Below are 19,821 nucleotides of genomic sequence, written 5' to 3'. Positions count from 1 at the left end.
GCCCAGATGAGTGGTCTGTGGCCAGCACATATGTTAAGAAAGTACTCTCCCTGTGAAAGCGATTCCTTGTTGTCTGGTGTTAGTCCAAGTAGAGCCACTAAAAATTTTGCTTTCCTTCTAGAACCAGATGAAATGGATGGGTAGAGATAACAGGAGAGCGAGAACATTTCTATATCTTTCACTTATCCAAGATGGCTCAGTTACTCAACCTAGGAACTGAAGTGTCCCAAAGCTGCAGTACCTACGTCACTGCACAGTTACTATAATATACATCCTAAATGTTATTTGAGATTTCTCCACAAACTACTGATCATAAACAATACCCGTTAAGAGAGCATTTATAAAGCAAATTACTTTAGTGGAATTCAGATTTCCATATGAAGATTTCACAGCATTCCACTCTTAGGCCCTGGAGAAAGGAAAGGGATGTTTTCCTAACCATTCCCACCCTTTCTGCCACTCCCTCTCCGCAGAGCTCTCCGCGCCATCCCAAGCCCGGCAGTTGTTTACTTGGGCGGGGGGGGGGGGAAGTACATCAAAGTGATGTAATTCGTGACTTTAAGATGGTTACCATGGCGACTATCAGGCATATTACGCTCTCTGTAGGGTATGAGGTTCTTTAGCTTTCAATGAGGATTTTCGGGGAGGTTAGCCCATAGCCCAGAGAGTGCAGACAGGCCGAAAAACGACAGTCTTGCTATCTCCCACAGCACAGACTCCACTTGAACTAAACGCAATAGAAAGGTCATTTAGCCGGTGGGAACCGGACCTTGGCTGCTTCCAGGGCTGCCACAGCGAAGGACGCCCTCCCTCCTCATAATCTGAGAGCTCATTGGTGGGTGGTGTCGTCACTCAGAGTGACGTAACGGGCTAGGAAAGAGGTGGAGCCATAGAGACTTGGCCCCGGGCCCTTCTAGCTGGGGAGCTGGGGGAGGGGGTTTTGGGAAGGGACTGGACGACTGAGGCAGCCGTTCCGGGGAGCCGGCCGAGGACGTAGGGGTGGGCGGGCCAAGTCCTCAGGTTATTTGGTGGATCTCGCCTGCCTTTCTTCCTCCGGAGCCCGTTCCCTCCGCATCCTGCTCTTCCCATCAGCGCCCAGGTTTCCCGACAGCTTCCAGTTCCTCACCGCACTCACCACAGCCCTTGACCTCGTGCCCCTGCCCGCCCCCCAACTTTGGAGCTCAACCTCCATTTCTCCTCCTTCCGTGCTTCGCTTCCTCCTTTCTCTTCCGTACCCTGCGCCCGGCTTCTCCTTGTCTTCCTTCCATAAACCTGGATCGCCAACAAGGTTGTCGTCCCCGTGCCTGCACCATCCCCGCACCCAGACACAAAGAACCGCCCCCCCCCCAAGACCCTGCTACCACAAACACAGTCCACCAACACACTACGTGCACAAAAGCCGCCCGCTGCGGAGGCCGACAGCGTGTTGTGCCCCTGTGTCGTCAAAGGCCAGAAGCAAGGTAACCCGGGGAGCCTGCCCCCACCCCCGCGTGTGGGCGTGTGCGGCGCGAAGGTGCAGGCGGGGCTCCCGGCAGTCCCCGCCTAGGAAGTGGTTCCCCGCAGCCCGGGGCGGGAGTGCCCGGGGGCCAGAGAGCAGGTTAACCGCCCGATCGGGTGTGGCATGCCTCCGGCAGGAGACCACCCCCCTTAGCCTGGGTTTAGATGTTTCGAAGTCGTCTTTGAACTCCTGTTCAAAATGTCAGCTCTGTGGTTGAGGTTTCCGTCCAGGAAAACACCCTGGTCTACGCCTTTTCCAGCTGCAGGAAAGCAGAGTTGACGCCAAGAGATACTACCAAAACGCCTTGCTGCTTTTGGCTGAAAAGGACCACAGGACGGAGAAAAGTTTTGATAAAGCTTGTTTAAAGGTAGTTCAGTTTGGACTCTGGAGAATCACCAGTACGGGAAACCGATGTACCTCCACTTGAATTATTAGTAGGTACCATGTATATATCTTCACTGCTACATAAATGTGGTTAGTGAGTACTTTTTTTTTTTTTTAAGTAGGCTCTGTGCCCAACGTGGGGCTTGAATTCATGACCCTGAGATCAAGACTCGTATTCTCTACCGACTGAGCCAGCTAGGAGCCCCTACTTTCAGTCTTTAAAGTGTGGGGCAACTTGGCCAAGTATGGGGAAAATCTAACTGAAACAAATCCAGGATATTTTATTCTACTTGTATTTTTAGGCTACAAGTGTGTATTGCTTAGCTTCTCAAATACCTGGCAATCATTCAAGTAGGTTACTAGGTGTTATTGACCAGAAGTAAAGTCTTTGAAGACCATATCACCATCATGAGCACCATGACATTAGAGATCATTTCTTTGTTGGGATCTCAAAGTACCATTCTCAAATCCAAGCTGAGAAAACATTCATGATTTTTGGAAATGATCCTGAGAGAGATTTTACACCTTGAACGGAATATGGAAATTTTCTACCCTTGCAATAGTAAACACTGAAATCCTGGTATCTTTATAATTGATGTGTTTTTAAGATACTAAATTGTTTACTTAATCCTTTTGTCTAGGTTCCTATGTTGACTAGTTGAGACAAATATAAGTATGGCCTTCTACAGTTATAGAACAGTCTTAGCTATTGCCCGAACAAGGTAAGCCGTGGAATTGCCTCTTCCCTTGCAATATTTATATGAACTTTCTTCTAGTTGAAAAAGATATATGTAAAAGGATAGGCTTGTTCCACAACAAATGAAAGCTTTGTTGGCTTTAACTATATTGGTTTTTAGGAAACTGACATTTTATTGTATTTAAACTTACCCCAGATTTTTTATATGCCTTAGAACTCAGGCTGAGTAATTTTTAGATGGCACAGGTATGAGAGAAGATGTAATAGTTTTAGAGTGACACCTCTGTAATTGATGAATGTTACATGGGGCCCTTAGATAGAAAAATGAGTAAAATGGCTGGCAAACAAGCCAGCCCTAGGGCATATACCTGCCCTCGTAGGGTCTGTTATCACTTATTTATTCCAAAGAATATTCACTGAGAACTTACTATGGGCCAGATACATTGTGCATTTTCCCTTTTGGCCCTTCAAAAAGTGTTTTATCTTGGCGTGCTTCAAAAACAGTCTGAAAGAATGGAAAAGTCATCTCTTTGCCAGAAGAAATGCCTTTGCCAGGAGCTTCCTTTGCCTAGATGGGTCTTCTTTTTATTTTCAAACAATCTGATGTGCTAATTTAACTGAAGACTGTGAGCTGTTGCAAAACCAGAATATAGAGATCCCTGGCTGGGGTGCCCAATTCTAATTCTTATTGCTAACATTCTTGAGGAATTGTAGGTGAAGGGCATTTGGGCTGTAAATGCCTCTCATTTGAGGGAGTCCATGGGATCACACAGACAAAGCAGTATTATGTGATTGGTTAATCCCCACAGAGGCCATGAAGCGTTTGTTCAAGCAATATTTCTATCATCAGCAGAGTAACCAAAGACGCAAGCGTTCCACCTGTTTTATGATAGTGGATAAAGACAACACTTTCAGACACAACCCCTGGTGCAGAAGTATTTGCTGTTAGATTTTTAAATTAATAGTTGCAGACTTTTGTGTTCGCGTCAGCAGCACATATACTAAAACTGAGACAATACTGAGAAGATTAGCATGGCCCCTGCGCAGGAATAGTTGCAGAGTTTCTAACTTGTAACAGGAGCAGTTATTTTTAGGAATTAACCTACTAGTATTTCTCATAGAGCCTATCATTCAACTGTAAAGCACACTGTTCTTCAACTGGGGTAAAAAGTTATATTTCATTCATTTGTGGATATCATCGGCTTTTAAAATATAGGCTTAAAAACCATTGTTTTATTTTAACCAGGTAAAATATTTATTTCTTTAGTTTGTAAGTTTGTAATGGTATGTGCTCAACTCAGAGGATGTTGCTCTTTATTCCAGATTCCCTAGCTGTTTTGTGCATCCTACGAGCTCTTCTTATTACCCATCATTTGCATTTCTTCACTTGCCAGATTCCCATTTAAATAAAACATACGCGAAGAACTGTGTAAGCAAGAAGTACTCCTATCCCAATCAGTCAGGCAATAAAGTACTTCACTTATGGACTAGAATAATACAGAAGTTACACACATCAACTTGCTGGTTACAAGAGGTCCCTGGTAAACCTCAGCTGGAGCAAACCCCAAAAAAGCCCCAGGTGACAAGCCCTCAGCCCACAAAAGGAACTGGCACGAAGATCAAGGAAGAAAAGCGATCTTATAGACAAAGAATTATGGATGAACTTAAATATTATTACAATGGATTCTACTTGCTATGGATTGACACCAAAGTTGCTGCCAGAATGGTTTGGAGGCTGTTGCATGGACAGGTGCTGACCAGGCGAGAGAGAAGAAGGGTAGGCAAGAATCATATTTGAGAAAGAAAATGTAAAGTTAAAATGAGCTGTTTGGGAACCAAGTTTTAAACTCACCTGAGAATTAATCCTAAAAATCCCAGGGGGCGCCTGGGTGGCGCAGTCATTAAGTGTCTGCCTTCGGCTCGGGACGTGATCCCGGTGTTCTGGGATCGAGCCCCACATCAGGCTCCTCTGCTGGGAGCCTGCTTCTTCCTCTTCCACTCCCCCTGCTGTGTTCCCTCTCTCGCTGGCTGTCTCTCTCTGTCAAATAAATAAAATAAAAAAAAAAGAATCATTTAAAAAAAAAGATAAGAAAAAAAAAAATCCTAAAAATCCCAAAGTAGGAATAGTAACTGATGGCAAGAACCAGAGTTTCTTATGGAGTTTATTTGTCTGAAACTGACTGACTGTACAGCTTTAGGCAAGATTCTTGAGATTTGTGCATATTTGCCTGTAAAATGGTGGTAATTGTGTTTTCTAATTTCCCCAAGGAGCTGAGAAGCTTCAGGTTTGATTTGTGCACCTGAAATAGAAATTACTGTTAATATATTAAGTATATGCATTTGAAAAATCAGCTTTTCACAGACACTGTGCTATTGAAGTACAGACCCTAACGTAGGTGAGAGCTAACAATAGATGATGCCAGCAATATGTTTTGATTGGCATAGATTTCCTTGAAGGTATCCCATAGATATTACTTCAGAGTGATGGTGTAAAGAGGAATACCCAACCTTTCCATTTTATAAACAGTTGCAGAAAATCTGTCTAGTGTTTTTAACACTTTCAGGACCAAGGCAGGCCTTTTTGGTTTTGTATTTTTGTTTTGGACATGTCCTAAAATAATGAATACTGCATATGCGTTTAATTCTTTAGCTCTTGAGGACTTGTGCTGATTTCTTCCGCCTGGTTCCATTTATGGTGTTCATAATTGTACCCTTCATGGAATTCTTACTACCAGCATTTCTGAAATTCTTCCCAGAGATGCTGCCATCAACTTTTGAAAGTGAATCCAAAAAGGTATGTAGGATTTTTTAAATTAAAAACAACAACAACAACAACAACAACAACAACAAAAAAAACTAATGGGCTCTATTCTTTAGTTTTTAAGTGTATAGAAAAATTGAGCAGAAAGTATAGAGGGTCCCCAGAGACTCCCCCAATTTTCCTTTTTATGAATGTCTTGCATTTGTGTGATCTATTTGTTACAATTGAAGAACCAATATCTAGATATTATTCATTAAATCTCATGCTTTACATTAGGCTTCACTTTTTGTGTTCTACTGTTCTGTGTGTTTTGAAAAATGCATAATGTCATGGCATCTACCATCCCACCATCATCAGAATAGCTTCACTGCCCTAAAAATGCCCTGTGTATCATCTGTTGTTCCTCCTACCTCCCCCAACCAACGGCAACCACTGATCTTTTCATTGTCTCCATAGTTTTGCCTTTTCCAGAATGTCATATAGTTGCTATCATACATGTGTAGTCCTTTCATGGATCATTTCTTTCTATCACTGCATAATATCTCATTGTATGGATGTACCACAGGTTGTTTATTCACCTGTTGAAGGATTATTGTGGTTGATTCCAGTTTTTGGCAATTATGAATAAAGCTGCTATAAATATCTGTGTGCAGGGTTTTTTTTTTAATGAACATAAGCTTTCAACTCATTTGGATTCCTAAATACATCGGAAAACAATTACTGGATCATATGGTAAGACTATGTTTAGTTTTGCAAAAAAGTAACTGTCTTCCGAAGTCTCTGTACCATTTTTCATTCCCACCAGCAATGAGAGTTCCCGTAGCTCTGTATCTTCTTTTTTTTTTTTTAAAAGATTTTATTTACTTATTTGACGGAGAGAGAGAGACAGCGAGAGAGGGAACACAAGCAGGGGAGTGGGAGAGGAAGAAGCAGTCTCCCAGCGGAGGAGCCTGATGTGGGACTCGATCCCAGAACGCCGGGATCCCACCCTGAGCCGAAGGCAGACGCTTAACGACTGAGCCACCCAGGCGCCCCCATAGCTCTGTATCTTCGTCAGCATTTAGTGTTGTCAGTCCTTTGAATATCGGCCCTTCTAATAGGTGTAAAGTGATATCACGTTGTTATTTTAGTTTGCAATTCTGTGATGTATGATATTGAGCATCTTTTCATATGCTTATTTGCCACCTGTATATCTGTCTTTTGCCCACTTTTTAATGGAGTTGTTCATTTTCTAATTGTTGAGTTTTAGGAGTTCTTAGTATGTTTGAATGCAAGTCCTTTAGAAGATATGTGTCTTGCAAATATTTTCTCCCAGCCTGTGGTTCGTCCATTCTCTTAACTGTCTTTCACAGAGCTAATGTTTTTGATTTTGTAATGAAATTCAGGTTATCAGTATATATATATATATATTTTTTTTTTTTTTTGATCATGCTTTCGGTGTTGTATCTAAAAACTCAGTGCCAAATTCAAGGTCACCTAGGTTTCCTCTTACATTTTCTTTTTCTTTTTCTTTTTTAAATTTTAAGTAGTCTCCACACCCAACATGTGGCTTGAACTAACGACCCTGAGATCAAGAGTCCCATGCTGTACTGACTGAGCCACCCAGGTGCCCCTCCTACATTTTCTTCTAGAAGTTTTATAGTTCTGAGTTTTAAATTTAAGTCTGTGATCCATTTTGAGTGAATTGTGGTGAGAGGTGGAACATCAGGGTTAAGATTCATTTTTTTCTTTCTTGCATGTGGACACCAAGTTTTCCTAGCATTATTTGTTGAAAAAAATGATCCCCTTTTCATTGCATTTTAACTTGTTTTAACCACTAAAAAATAAAAATCAACTGTTATTGCAGTGACTAGTTGAACAGTGGGCATGATTTAGCCAGACAGACCCTTTCCTGGTTGAGAATAGTCCTAGAGAAGAGGGCCCTCATCGGACGGTCACTGTGAAGGTGACGGGCTGGAAAAACTAAGGTGGCCCCTTCGTTCTTTCCGTTCTGTGCCACTCTACTGGACAGAGGTGTGAAGGCTCGAACATGTGATGAGAGGACGAACAGGACAACTTTTAAATCGAATTGGGAAATGTTTCATAGGAGAGGTAACTATGCAACCGAGACATGAAGAGTGGTAGAATTTTGCTGCAGCATTTGAAAGGCTTTCTGGATAGAAAGAGTAGCACTTAAAATGGCTTACTTGTGTGAAAGGGTATGACATAATCTGAGACACTGAGTGCTTCTTTGTGGTTGGAACAGGGAATACAAGGCGATCAATGGTGGAAGATGAGACAAAAGTGATGTGTTGGGTTCAGGTGGGAAAGCGTCCACCACTCTAAGGAATTTAGACTTTGCCTTTGACCACAGTGAAAAATGAAAGGTAAATTTAAGCAGAGGGTGGGTAACATGATTAGATCTGTATTTTAGAAAAAATGATTTTTCTGGGTAAAAGGATTGAAGAAGGCAGAGCCAAAGGAGGGAAATCGGCTGGCATGCTATTACAGTAGTGCAGGAGAGAGAGGATTAAATTATGAAAGTGGCATTAGGAATAAAAACTTGAGGATACATTAGAGATACATGTAAGACATAGAATCAAATTGCAATATTTGACTGGCAGTGGTTTAGTTTACTTACATTGAAGGTAATCCGTACCTAGAATTAATACCATGGGATTCCAAGGAATGTGTTGGTGAGTGCAGGAAGATGGGGGAAGAGGAAGTGATTTATCTAAAGATTCTTTCCTCAACACTGCTCATTCCCCAGTCTTAATACATACTCATCATGGCCACAGTTTTAGAAAATACATTCTCTCTCTTTCTTTCCATGGACTGAAGCAATTGAGAAAATGAAAGAGAGAGAGGTGGTGGTGGAGGGGAGGAGGATATGAGAGAGGGAGTGGGAAGAGGCAGGACTTTCTATTTACATCCCATCAGAGCACCCAGGCATTTCTCTTTTGTAGTACTTCTCTGTTATACTTCAGTTTGTGGAATTACTGGATTATCATTAGTCACTAATATTTGTCTTTCCCATTAGACTAGAGGTCCAGTGAGGGCGGGAATTCTTACCTGTTTTGGCTCATTTTATCCCCAGCAAGGTAGATGCTCAATAAATAAGTGAATAGCTGGTGGCTGTGGATGTAGGAAATGGATGGTATTGCCATCGCTGTTGTGTGATTGTTTTTGGTGGAGTCTTTTAATATCTTTCATGAGATTCATGATTCATTAGAATCTCGTGGGCAACTTAAAAAAGTATAGAGAATCTTATTCCTCTCCATTCCCCTGAGTCCTGACCATGGTTATTTTTTTAAAGATTTATTTATCTATTTTAGAGAGAGAGAGAGAGAGAGAGTGAGCAAGGCGTGAGCGGGAGGGTCAGAGGGAGAGGGAAAGAGAATCCCCAGCAGACTCTGCACGGAGCATGGAGCCTAACGCAGGGCTCAATCTCATGACCATGAGATCACAACCTGAGCCAAAACCAGGAGTTGGATGCTTAACCGACTGTGCCACCCAGGCGCCCCGACCGTGGTTATTTTGCAAATGCTACCACACTGCATTTCTGATAATGCATGAGGATTTAGAAGTTCTCGTTAGCATCATGTCTTACGAGTATACATTTAGGGGCACCTGTCTGGCTCGGTCAGTAGAACATGCAATTCCTGATCTTGGGGCTGTGAGTTGAAGCACCACCTCGGGAGTAGAGATTGCTAAAAAAAAATAATAAAAGAAATGTACATTAAATTCTCTTTTGTGTAGTGCTTTGTTCATATCTGTTACTGAGTCGGTGTATTATAATTAATTGTATCTGTTGTGTACTGAAGCTACATGCTACTCTAGCAGAGAGTTAATTTCCTAGTTTTCTTTGTTTGTGGCCCACACAAAATCTCGGACCACTCTGGGACCAGAGGCTGGCTCAACCAGCAGCCTAGATGGTTGTTTTTTTGTTTTTTTAATATTTTATTTATCTATTTGAGATGGGGGGGGCACAAGCAGGGAGGAGAGGGAGAGGGAGAAGCAGACTCCCTGCCGAGCGGGAAGCCCGACACGGGGCTTGATCCCAGGACCCTGAGATCAAGACCTGAGTCAAAGGCAGATGCTTAGTGGACTGAGCCACGCAGGTGCCCCTCTTAGATGGTTTATACCAGGCTAAGAGATAGTATCTCATTCTAAATAATGACAAAGCCTTCCATTGAGGGGACATTTTGGATCTATCAAATATTTATGGTCATTGTATTAGTAAGAAATAAAAGGTAAGATTAAGAAGTCAAGTTGCAAATAGAGGCTACTTTTTATTCTGGTTCTCACAAAACTCATTTAACTAGGTCTGAAAAGAATATTAACATGCAAAACAGGGATGAACAATAACAAGGTGACAGTTCTTTTCCTCTCATCTTTATCTGTGAAGCTGTAATCATGAAGAATTGATTAACTTTCTCCTCTTCTATTATTAAGGAGGAAAAACAGAAAAAGAAAATGGCTGCAAAGTTGGAACTAGCAAAATTTCTTCAAGAAACGATTACAGAAATGGCAAGAAGGAACAGGGCCAAGCTGGGAGATGCCTCCATGCAGTTCTCATCCTATGTCAAACAGGTGTGAGTCTCTTGTGTCACACCAAACGACTCCTAGGCTGGCAGTGTATATGAAAAATTCATGTCATCGTGGCTCTTCCAAATTGTTCACAGCCTCTGACTTTGCAAATATCTGTCATACACCTACACTATTGCAAACATTTACAGTAGTTTACAGAAAAACCTATGTTAAAGCAGTTGTGTATTGAAGATGTTGATACCTTCTTGGAAAGAACTGTAGATTTAGAGTCAAACTTTTGAACTACTCCTGATTTTTTCGGTTGATTTAAGCTGACTTGGACAGATTTCTTTATGCCTCTTGGTACCCCAGGGCCCACTTCCAGACCTAAGATAGAGTCTGTGAACATGCTTTGATGTGTCTTTCAAATAGTTTACAGGGAAGGTTGAATTAAGAAATACATTTTATAATTTTTAAAAAGATTTATTTATTTATTTTGGAGAGGGAGATAGTGTACATGAGTGGGGGGAGGGGCAGAGGGAGAGGGAGAGAGAAAAATCTCAAGCAGACTCCCCTGTGAGCATGGAGGCCAACGTGGGGCTCCATCCCGTGACCCATGAGATCATGACCTGAGCCGAATGTTCCACTGACTGAGCCACCCACAGCCCTGTGAAATACATTTTAATTAACCTCTTTTTCCCACTCCCTAGGTACAGACAGGCCACAAGCCCAGCACAAAGGAAATAGTCCGCTTTTCCAAACTATTTGAAGATCAGCTAACCCTGGAGCACCTCGACCGACCTCAGCTGGTTGCCCTCTGCAAGCTTCTGGAGTTGCAGTCCTTTGGAACCAACAATTTGCTCCGCTTTCAACTTCTGATGAAACTCAAGTCTATAAAAGCAGATGATGAAGTAAGAGCTGAACTGTGGCCGTGGGGAATTATCCAGGCTTGGGACATCCCTTAGGGCGGCTTTGTGATAAGTGCAGTATCTTCTGTTAGATCTGCTCGTGAATGGACCAGTTCTGGCAAACCATTGAGTAGTCTAAACAATCATTACCATGACAATCTGAACCCAGATTACTCATTTTAGGAGTTGTTTGTCGCACTCTGACGCATTTTCTGGAGAATGCCCTCAGTAGCAGTTAGTGATTCAGTAATCTACATCAGTTAGGACCCACGAGGAAGGAACAGCAGCCCGGGAGGTTCCTGAGTCTTCCATGGCTAAGGACAGTGCTCTACCCTCACACCACAGCTCCCCTTCCTCAGAGCTGATGCCAAAGTAAATATTCTGCTGGGTGAGTTGGCCTGATAAGAAGGGGTGGCAAGGCGTAATGCAGAGGAGAGCAGATCCTAGACATCTGATGGAGGAAAGGCATCATAACTACTAATTAGACTCCTTAAAAAGTGGAAAGAATGTTTCTTGAATCAGAATCAGCTGCTTTAAAGCATTCTGCCTGAGGGAGCAAGGTTCCCAGAACTGAGAAAGCACGATCCCTTTGGCTCATTTAGATTTCAGCTGTTGCTTTCAGAATTTTGGACTAAACAATACTGGTCCCAGAAGTACCGTAGTTTTGGGTCACACCAAACAGAAACCGTGTTATGTATCCAGCGAGTTTTGTGGACCAGAGTTAGGGCCATTCCCTGGATGGAGGCAGGGGGATGGTAAGAGAAGAGCGATACTGGGACATCCAGCAAATGGTACACTGAAAGCTTTTCAAGTAGAATCTTTTCTAATGAATCCTAAAGCTGCCATAAAGGAGAAGTGCACATCAAGAGGGGAGAGGATTACTTTGGTGACAAAGCGTTGGGGAGGAGTTAGGTGACTACTTCTGATATTATTCATACCGGTTGGCAGGGTTCCCCTCATTTTCAGCTGCTGTACCTTTAGTCAGCAAGAGGACAGTCTGATGTGAAAGCATCAGATTTGGTGTTTCCCCTGATTTGTTGGGATTTAGGATTTGATAAAATTGGGACCAAAAGATCCAATACCATTCCTTACATTGCTTTCAGGTAATTGCCAAAGAAGGGGTGAGTGCTTTGAGCGTGTCAGAACTCCAAGCTGCCTGCAGGGCTCGAGGGATGAGATCCCTGGGTCTCACTGAGGAACAACTGAGACAGCAGCTCACAGAGGCAAGTCGCAGCTCACCTGGGCCCTTCTCGCTAGAATTCTGTCCCCTGCGATTTGTAGACCTCACTGTGATTTCTACTTTGCAGGCGAGCTGTCCCACCCAATTTGCCGCCTTTTATTGAGCAGTGGGAACACTGAAGAAGCTAGATTTATTGTTGATGGAGACAGGGTACTCTATTAGTTTTCTTTCTTTCTTTTTTTAATTTAAATTTCACTTAATTGGCATACACTGCAGTATTGGTTTCTGGACTAGAATTCAGTGATTCATCATTTACGTACAATACCCAGGACTCGTCACAACAAGCACCCTCCTCATACCCATCCCCCATCTAGCCCATCCCCCATCCCACCTCCCTCCATCAACCCTCAGTTTGTTCTCTATCCTCAGTTTGTTCTCTTCTGGTTTGTTTCCTTCTCTCCTATTTTCTGCCCATTCCCACATGTTCATCTGTTTTCTTTGTTAAATTCCACATGAGTGAGATCATAGGGTATTTGTCTTTCTTTGACTTATTTCACTTAGTGTAATACCCTCTAGTTCCATCCACGTCATTGCAAATGGCAAGATTTCATTCCTTTTGATAACTGAGTAATATTCCATTATATATATATATATATATATATATATATATATCACATCTTCTTCATCGAATCATCAGTTGATGGACACTTGGGCTCTTTCCATACTTCGGCTATTGTTGATAATGCCGCCATAAACATCAGGGTGCATGTACCCCTTCGAATCTATTGCTGCATAAAAAACTACCACAAACTTAGAGGCTGAAAACAGCACCCGTTTATTAGTTTACAAGTTCTGTCAGTCAGAAGGGCAGGCTGTGTTTTTTCTGGAGGCTCTGGGGGAAGACTCCACTTCCAGGCTCATTCGGTTTGTTGGCTGAATTGTTTCTTGCAGCTGTAGGACTGAGGTCCCATTTCCTATCTGGGTGGCAGCCCCAGGCTGCCCAGCCCTGCAGGCCCCCTGCATTCCTTACCTCCAGGCCCCGTCCATCTGCAAAGCCAGCAATGGAGAGCTCACGTACTAGCCCCCCCATAGGCTTCACATCTCAGACTTCCCCTTTTTGACCTCTAGCTCCAGAGTTAAAGGCCTCATGGGATGAGGAGAGACCTACTCAGATAACTTCCTGCTTTCCCATCTACTGACTTAGGATCCTAATTATTTCTGCAAAATCCCTCATGGCAGCACCTAGATTCATGTTTGAATAACTGGGAGGAGGTGTGGGTACACTCGGGACTAGGAATCTTGGGACCACCTTAGAATTTTGCATACTCCAGGTATTTTAAGGTCCCGGGCAGAATCTCGAATCCAAGGCCGATCGTGTGTGAGTCCATCTGGAGGTCTAAGCCTTGCCTGAGGGCTCTCCTGGGACTACTTTCCAGTTAGTACCCCAAGCCAATATAAAGTGTTAGCTTTGGCAACAGATGTTTAATATTTTCCCACTAACAACATATTTTAACTAAGAGCATCAATGTTTTTTTTTCCCCCAAGATTTATTTATTTTAGAGAACACATGCACACACAAGTTGGGGGAGGGGCAGAGGGAGAGAATTTTAAGCAAACTCCCTGCTGAGAGCGGAGCTAGATGTGGGGCTCAGGGCGGAGCTCCATCCCACAACTGTGAGATCATGACCTGAGCCAAAACCGAGTTGGACGCTTGACCGAATGAGCCACAGGCCCCCCAGAGCATCGATGTTTTCAAAGGAAGCAGTAACTCCTATTACAATTCCCATTCCTGTAACTGTAAGAAATGCTATTAAGTGTACACAAATTATTTTGGAATAGGAGCCACTGTCGTGACTTTGAAACCATGTCCGGTGGCTATTTCCTTTTACATGTTGGACCTGCTCTGGCTGGAAGATGAACATATTGTAGAGAAAGGTTCTTAAAATCATTTATTTCTTGAACATAGAGTATTAAGTGGGTTCATGCTGTCAAGTAGCTTTCTTGAAAGAGTGTATCATTTTTCCCAGAAAGGAGTGAGGATACTAATCTAACAATATGATACTCAGACTGTGTATTATTATGAAACATCTCAACTTCATAATAAGATAAATTTGGGGTGCCAGGGTAGCTCAGTTGGTTAAGTGACTGCCTTTGGCTCGGATCATGATCCCAGGATCCTGGAATCGAGCCCCGCGTCAGGTTCCTTGCTCAGCAGAGAGCCTGTTTCTCCCTCTCCCTCTGCCTGCTTCTCTGCTTGCTTGTGCTCTCTGTCAAATAAATAAATAAAATCTTAAAAAAAAAATAAAACTATGAGATATCACATTCACCTGTTACGTTGGCAAAGATCCATTTGATGGTGGTGTTGAGGGTTGGGGAAAGCGGCACACGTGCATTGCTGATAAAAACCTCTGCAGAATCTTTCAAAATTTAAAAACGCATTTACTTTCATCTAGAAATTTCACTTGTGCAGTATATCTATAAGGTTATCCATTGCAGTATCATTTATAATAGGAAAAGATGGGAAACAGCCTGAAGTTCATAAATAGGAGAATAATCAAATTATGGCATTTCCGTGCAACAATGGAATCCTTTACAGACGGTTTAAAAGGAGGCAGCTCTGCAGCTACGGATATGGATCAATCTCCAAGATATTTCAGTGAAAACAAGCAAAGGACAGAACACTGTGTATATATCACCTTTTATGTGAAAATGAAAAACATATAAATGTGTGTCTGTAGATGCACAGCATGTCTCTGAAGATTATATAAGGAGCTGGTAACAAGTGGTTTTCAGGGAAGGCAACAGGGTAGTTAAAGGATAGGTGTAGAAGGCAGGTTGTTATTGATTATATTTTATTGACTTTTTGAATTTTCTCTCTTGTGCGTGTATTTATCTATCTATCTATCTATCTATCTATCTATCTATCTATCTATCTATTTTTTAAAAGGTTGGCCAGTTCGGTACTTGAAAATTACATCTCATCCTCATTTTACTGTTTATTTCCTTGGTTATGAGTGAGGCTTATTTATTCTTTCCCCTTATCTGCTCTGTGTCGAAGAGAGATACTTAGCTACTTTGAGCCTCAGTCGGTTTGAGAGTTGACTGGAACACTCCCTCCCAACTCAGAGGGTCCCACTGCCGTGAGGGGGCTGCAGAGTGCAGACACTGGTGCCAAAGCCAGGAGACTGGCGTTCTCATCCTTGTCCTGCCGCTGGTTCCCACCAGGGGCCTGGGGAGGCTGTGAAACCCGGGAAGCAGTCGGAGATGGTGGGTCATGTCCAGTTCTGACATGCTGGGATTCTGTCCCGTTTTATTCTTCTCTCATTCTCCAGTGGCAGGACCTCCACCTGAAGGAGAACGTCCCTCCTTCTCTGTTGCTTCTGTCGAGAACCTTCTACCTGATCGATATGAAGCCAAAGCCGATTGAGATACCACTAAGCGGGGAGGTGAGTACCCGGGATCTGGATTTCTGTAACTGGGGCCTCTCCACAAATGTCTTATTTCCTCTCGCAGTTAGGATAAATATTTCTTTTGGAATATCTTTTGGCATTTGGTCCAATGGGCTTTAAAATCTTTTAAAAATTCCAAAAAAAAACAAAAAAACAAAAAAACCCTGGAATTGCTAAAACTAACTTTAGCTATGGGGCTCTTACTGTCTTTATCCCAGCTCGATTTAGGAATCCAGTTTATTCTTTCTCCTTAACTGCCTAGTCTTCATTAGCTGACTGTGGTGGTTTTTTCACCACTCTAGCTCTTCTGAGACTGAATCGTTCCTCTTCTCTCATGTCTATTTTATTTGTTTAGATTACCATTAATTTTGAAGCGGTGAAAGGCCAATCTAGAATGTAAACTTTTTTGTCTTCTTTCCACTAATTTCCTTCATCATTTTTTGTTGCCTTTAATTCGGCAGCTTTTTTTCCCCCCTCTGGCATTTTACCAAAAAACCCAGGATTGGCCCGATCACTACAACATCTTGCTCTGGTCAGAAGGGGCCTCTCGCTTCTCTGCCTCGTGGCTTCATGTCTAAGTCACAATCTGCCTGTGTGAGAAAGGAGAGATCATTACGGAAGATGCTCCACATGTGGTTTAGTGGATTAAACCAAGTTCTCTGGAGTGGGGACCCATCCTTTTTAACTTAGTTTTGCTAGTGATTCCTTGGACAAGCTAAAGGAAACAAGATGAAGTCCAGCATGAAAAATGTACTTTCGGGAACATCTGCTTGCTTCGCCTTTCCACATCTCCAGAGACTAATCAGATGTGGGCTTTGTCCGGGAAGGATTCTAGGGAAAGTAGGAGCAATTTTGGAACCCAGGCCATCTTTTAAAAGGCAGCCTACCTGGTTCTTACTCTGTATTTGGTCTTTAAGACAGACCGAATTTGTCATTCTTAGACTGCTCTCAGGAGCAAGGAAATCTTGGAATAGTACCATATCTCAAAGCTAAATTTGTGTTCTCAGAATTATTCTAGAGGGGCAAAAGCACTTTAGACAGATGTTGCTTTCTGGAATGTTGGAGAAAGACCTAGAAATTAAGGACAAAATGACAAGCTCCTAGGCATTTTATTGGTTGCTTTTTTAAAAAAAATCCATGTTTTTAAACTTCTGTTGTCCACATATACAAAATGAGAATAAGTAGCATGCTAGGTTCTGTAAAGACTTTAGAGACATCAAGTTAAATATACTATAATTTAGGATATATGTAGCTCTTTTCCCTCCCAAATACACAAAGCAATTACTTATTTCCAAAGAGCAGTGACATATTTACTTTTCAAATCTAATTATAGTTCTTGAAGATCGGTTAGCTAGTTATTCTAAGAATACCATGTCTTCCATTTTCCTCATGTTACAGGAACTTCTATTAAGCAGCGCCTACCATTTTAATAAATGAGACAAACTTATCATTTAGTTAGACACCAAAAATGATAAAGATGTCAACTTTGAGTAAGTTATATCAATACTATTAGAAGCTGATGAGTAATTGAGAAAAGGCAACATTTTTTTTTCAGACTGAAAACAGGACCAGAATTGGCAAATCAGTAGCTTGTTAATGACTGGGGACTTTTTTTTTTTTAAGTAATCTCTACACCCAACATGAGGCTTGAACTCACAACGCGAGAGTTGCACGCTCCACCAAGCCAGCCAAGCGCCCCGACCGAGGAGTTTTAATGCTAGAATCTCATTGGAGAGCAACTTTTGTATAGAGGGCACTCAAAACTCCAAGATAAATAATACTAAGTTGCTGCTTCAGGGACATATTTCAGACGTCCTCCTAAAGGGCAGAGTTGGAAGAAGTTAGGGTTTTAGTGAGTGGAAAGCAAGTTGTGCTAGAAAGCACTAACTACTGGAAAAGTGCTTTTGAGTTGCAGGAATAGCAGAAAGCGGATTTTCATATAAAATACTCCTCTTCCTAGGCTCCAAAAACAGATGTTCCTGCGGAATCACCGAGTTCTCCTGAATCTAAAGAGACGCTGGTGGATTTGGCACCTCCACTGAAGGGAACTAAGGTTAGACTATTACTTTTCCTTTGATTCATTAGGTTTAAAAAATGAAAATAAGTTAATTTATCCATTTTTTACTCCCTGATTGAAACTGAATTTCGGTACAATGGTGTTCTTTAATCAGAACTATTTATTGTACTATTAGATCTGTTTCTAAGAAAGGTCAACGTTTGGCTCTATATAATTAGGTTCCAGATTTAGCCTCTTGAATCCTGTGCGGGAAGACGTGGTTGTTCCAAGTCTCTGGAGGTCACGGCAGTGCGACCCTAAATCTAATATCCATTTGGTTTTAAATCAGTAACCCAACTCAGTTCTGCTGTTTAAGGATGAAGAACTTATACAGCTGCCGCCGGTTCCATCATCCCCCATAACACCGTCCACACCTATCCCGTTACCTAAAGGACCCATCACTGCTGCTAAAGAAGCTGTAAGTATCTGAAAAAAGAACACCTTTTGTCTCTAGTTATTTTTAAGGGCACCGAGAATCTAGAATTGTTACTATTGCAAAACACCGCACACTTCTTCCTGTCATCCAAACAGGAAGTTGTAGGCTGAACTTTCGTTGTCGTATAACCACTGCGTTTTTAAAACTCAGTTATCCAAAAGCAACTACAAAACAAAACAAAACAAAAAAACAAACACAAACAGAAAAACAGAAAAAACAACTTATCAACCAATGCAGTCGTGGAGGAGGCCTAAACATATGAAGTCTAGAAGCTAATTACAATATAGGCAGATTCTAATTTTCTTTTGTGCCAGATGGAAATAGTTCCCATATGTTGTGTATTTCACACAGGCTTCAGATGTCAGGAAATACTAGCAGGAAAGCAATTTAAATCTTAGGAGAAATGTATATAAATAAGAAATTACTTATCTATCCACTTTTCCTGTTTGGGTGAAAGAATTTGGGGCAAGGGCAGAAGCATGACACAGTAAGTGGCAGGAGGGGGGGGTCATGGGAGAGTCCGACTGGCTCTACTGGCCCCTGCAGGGTGAAGAAGAGAGCCAGCCAACACACAGACACCCGGGTCCTTGCTTGCTGGTGTTTTTAATTTTTATTATCGAGGTAAGTTGCAAACTTGGATATGACTTTGTGGTCTGTCATTATTTAAGAGAATAGAAAAGGGACTCCTGAAGAACTTCCACATCTCACTGTGGGCAGTGCCTAAAGTCCTTGTTTTGTACCTAGACACTCCAGGCCAAATCACAAGAGACAACGCAGAACAGCAAGGCGAATTCAAAGGGAGCATAAGGACTACCCGAGGACGAAGCTCACTGTCGTCAGCTTCCTGCCCGCAGCGGTGGCATCCAGGAGCGCCCAGCTAAGTCGATCTGTGTCTGGTTTAAGCGGAGGATCGGCCATGTCGTCCGTGGGGCAGTCCTTTGAGGCCTTGTAACCATTCCAGATGATGTCAGCAGCAAGACCAAGCTGAGACCATTTAGAAATATAATTGCAAAGCCAACTTCCTCTGTACCATGACATCATCCCACTAAACTGTGTGTAAAGCCCCCTCCCCATGTTATTTTTGAACAGCTTCATATTCGTTCGTGTGCATGTCCTTTAAGGGAGGAAATTTTTTTGCATAATGGAATCAGCTTGGCACCTTAGATTCCTTGAGTAAGAACTTGGAAACTCTGAAAGCACTGTGAGACCACCTAACTTTTTCAGTGATCCATCGGTAGGAATAGAGCCCTGGAAACAAAGCACCTTAATGGGATGGAATGGATGTACTCCCCAGTAAGGCTTTTCTGGATTTGAAGAAGGAAAAGCTTTTTGGAGAAGAAAACGGGGAGTTCAACAGACTGGCGATCAGCAAGGCCTGGCCGCTGCTCTGCTGTTCGGAGGCTCCCCCTCTGGGGCCTGCGGAGTCTGCGGGAATCTGGAAGGCTGCCACCCCTCCAGCACATGTGGCTTTCATTAGCCACCATTTTGCCAGGAAACATAATTAAGGGTTTAGGACTTAACCATTTGTCTGTGCTGGGTGTATGTTTTTCTGGTCTGTTTGTCTTTCACAAGCAAGACCATTTGTTAGTCACAGGGGTGGTTAAAGTCTGATATTATCCCTGCGCTACCCAGTAACGAGCATTATGTTCCGATACTTATGTTTGGTGTTTTCAGGATGGTCAGTCCTGAAAAAACTTAACATAATACATTGTCATGCAGCTGACCAACAGCTTTCTTCCCTTGGGGAGTGCTTAGAAAGGATAGTCTGGCTTGTGGGTGATGAAATTGATTCTCTTTGCTCGCTGTGAAATTGAAAGCAGTTAGATGGGAGTCCTTAAAACCAAGTGCAACGCCAGTCTCCCTCTCTGGGATCACCTAGGTGAGGACTGTCATCGGCGCCTCCCAGCAAGGATCTGTACTTTACAATGCTTTTTAAGCCTCCT

General features: G+C 42.5%; 1 protein-coding gene and 1 pseudogene across 6 annotated transcripts; both read left to right on the top strand.

Annotated features, from left to right (window-relative positions):
* Positions 1-935: 935 nt before the first annotated feature.
* LETM2 (leucine zipper and EF-hand containing transmembrane protein 2) lies at positions 936-19,081 on the top strand. Of its 6 annotated transcripts, none has more exons than XM_034647467.1 (13): positions 936-1,460; positions 1,758-1,865; positions 2,524-2,604; positions 3,903-4,356; positions 5,230-5,373; positions 9,775-9,912; positions 10,560-10,760; positions 11,861-11,980; positions 15,270-15,383; positions 17,347-17,439; positions 17,759-17,860; positions 18,425-18,499; positions 18,623-19,081. In XM_034647467.1, exons 3-13 carry the CDS (start codon positions 2,558-2,560, stop codon positions 18,683-18,685), a joined length of 1,551 nt encoding a protein of 516 aa, XP_034503358.1. In that variant the 5' UTR covers positions 936-1,460; positions 1,758-1,865; positions 2,524-2,557; the 3' UTR covers positions 18,686-19,081. The 6 variants fall into 6 exon arrangements, with proteins under 6 accessions (XP_034503358.1, XP_034503357.1, XP_034503360.1 ...); XM_034647466.1 differs by having other exon boundaries at positions 1,758-1,932; XM_034647465.1 differs by lacking the exon at positions 936-1,460 and having other exon boundaries at positions 1,506-1,932.
* LOC117797135 lies at positions 3,557-3,652 on the top strand (annotated as a pseudogene).
* Positions 19,082-19,821: the final 740 nt, after the last annotated feature.

Source organism: Ailuropoda melanoleuca, chromosome 18, assembly GCF_002007445.2.
Source record: "Ailuropoda melanoleuca isolate Jingjing chromosome 18, ASM200744v2, whole genome shotgun sequence".
Classification (NCBI taxonomy): domain Eukaryota; kingdom Metazoa; phylum Chordata; class Mammalia; order Carnivora; family Ursidae; genus Ailuropoda; species Ailuropoda melanoleuca.
This window is presented reverse-complemented; position numbering and strand designations above follow the sequence as displayed.

What these genes read in the sequence shown, in the direction of transcription:
- LETM2 (XM_034647467.1), top strand. Translation starts at nt 2,558, where the DNA reads ATGGCCTTCTACAGTTATAGAACAGTCTTAGCTATTGCCCGAACAAG. An exon ending in TGAGACAGCAGCTCACAGAG is followed by an intron (nt 11,981 to 15,269) that starts GCAAGTCGCAGC and finishes CTCATTCTCCAG; the next exon opens with TGGCAGGACCTCCACCTGAA. An exon ending in TCACTGCTGCTAAAGAAGCT is followed by an intron (nt 17,861 to 18,424) that starts GTAAGTATCTGA and finishes TGGCCCCTGCAG; the next exon opens with GGTGAAGAAGAGAGCCAGCC.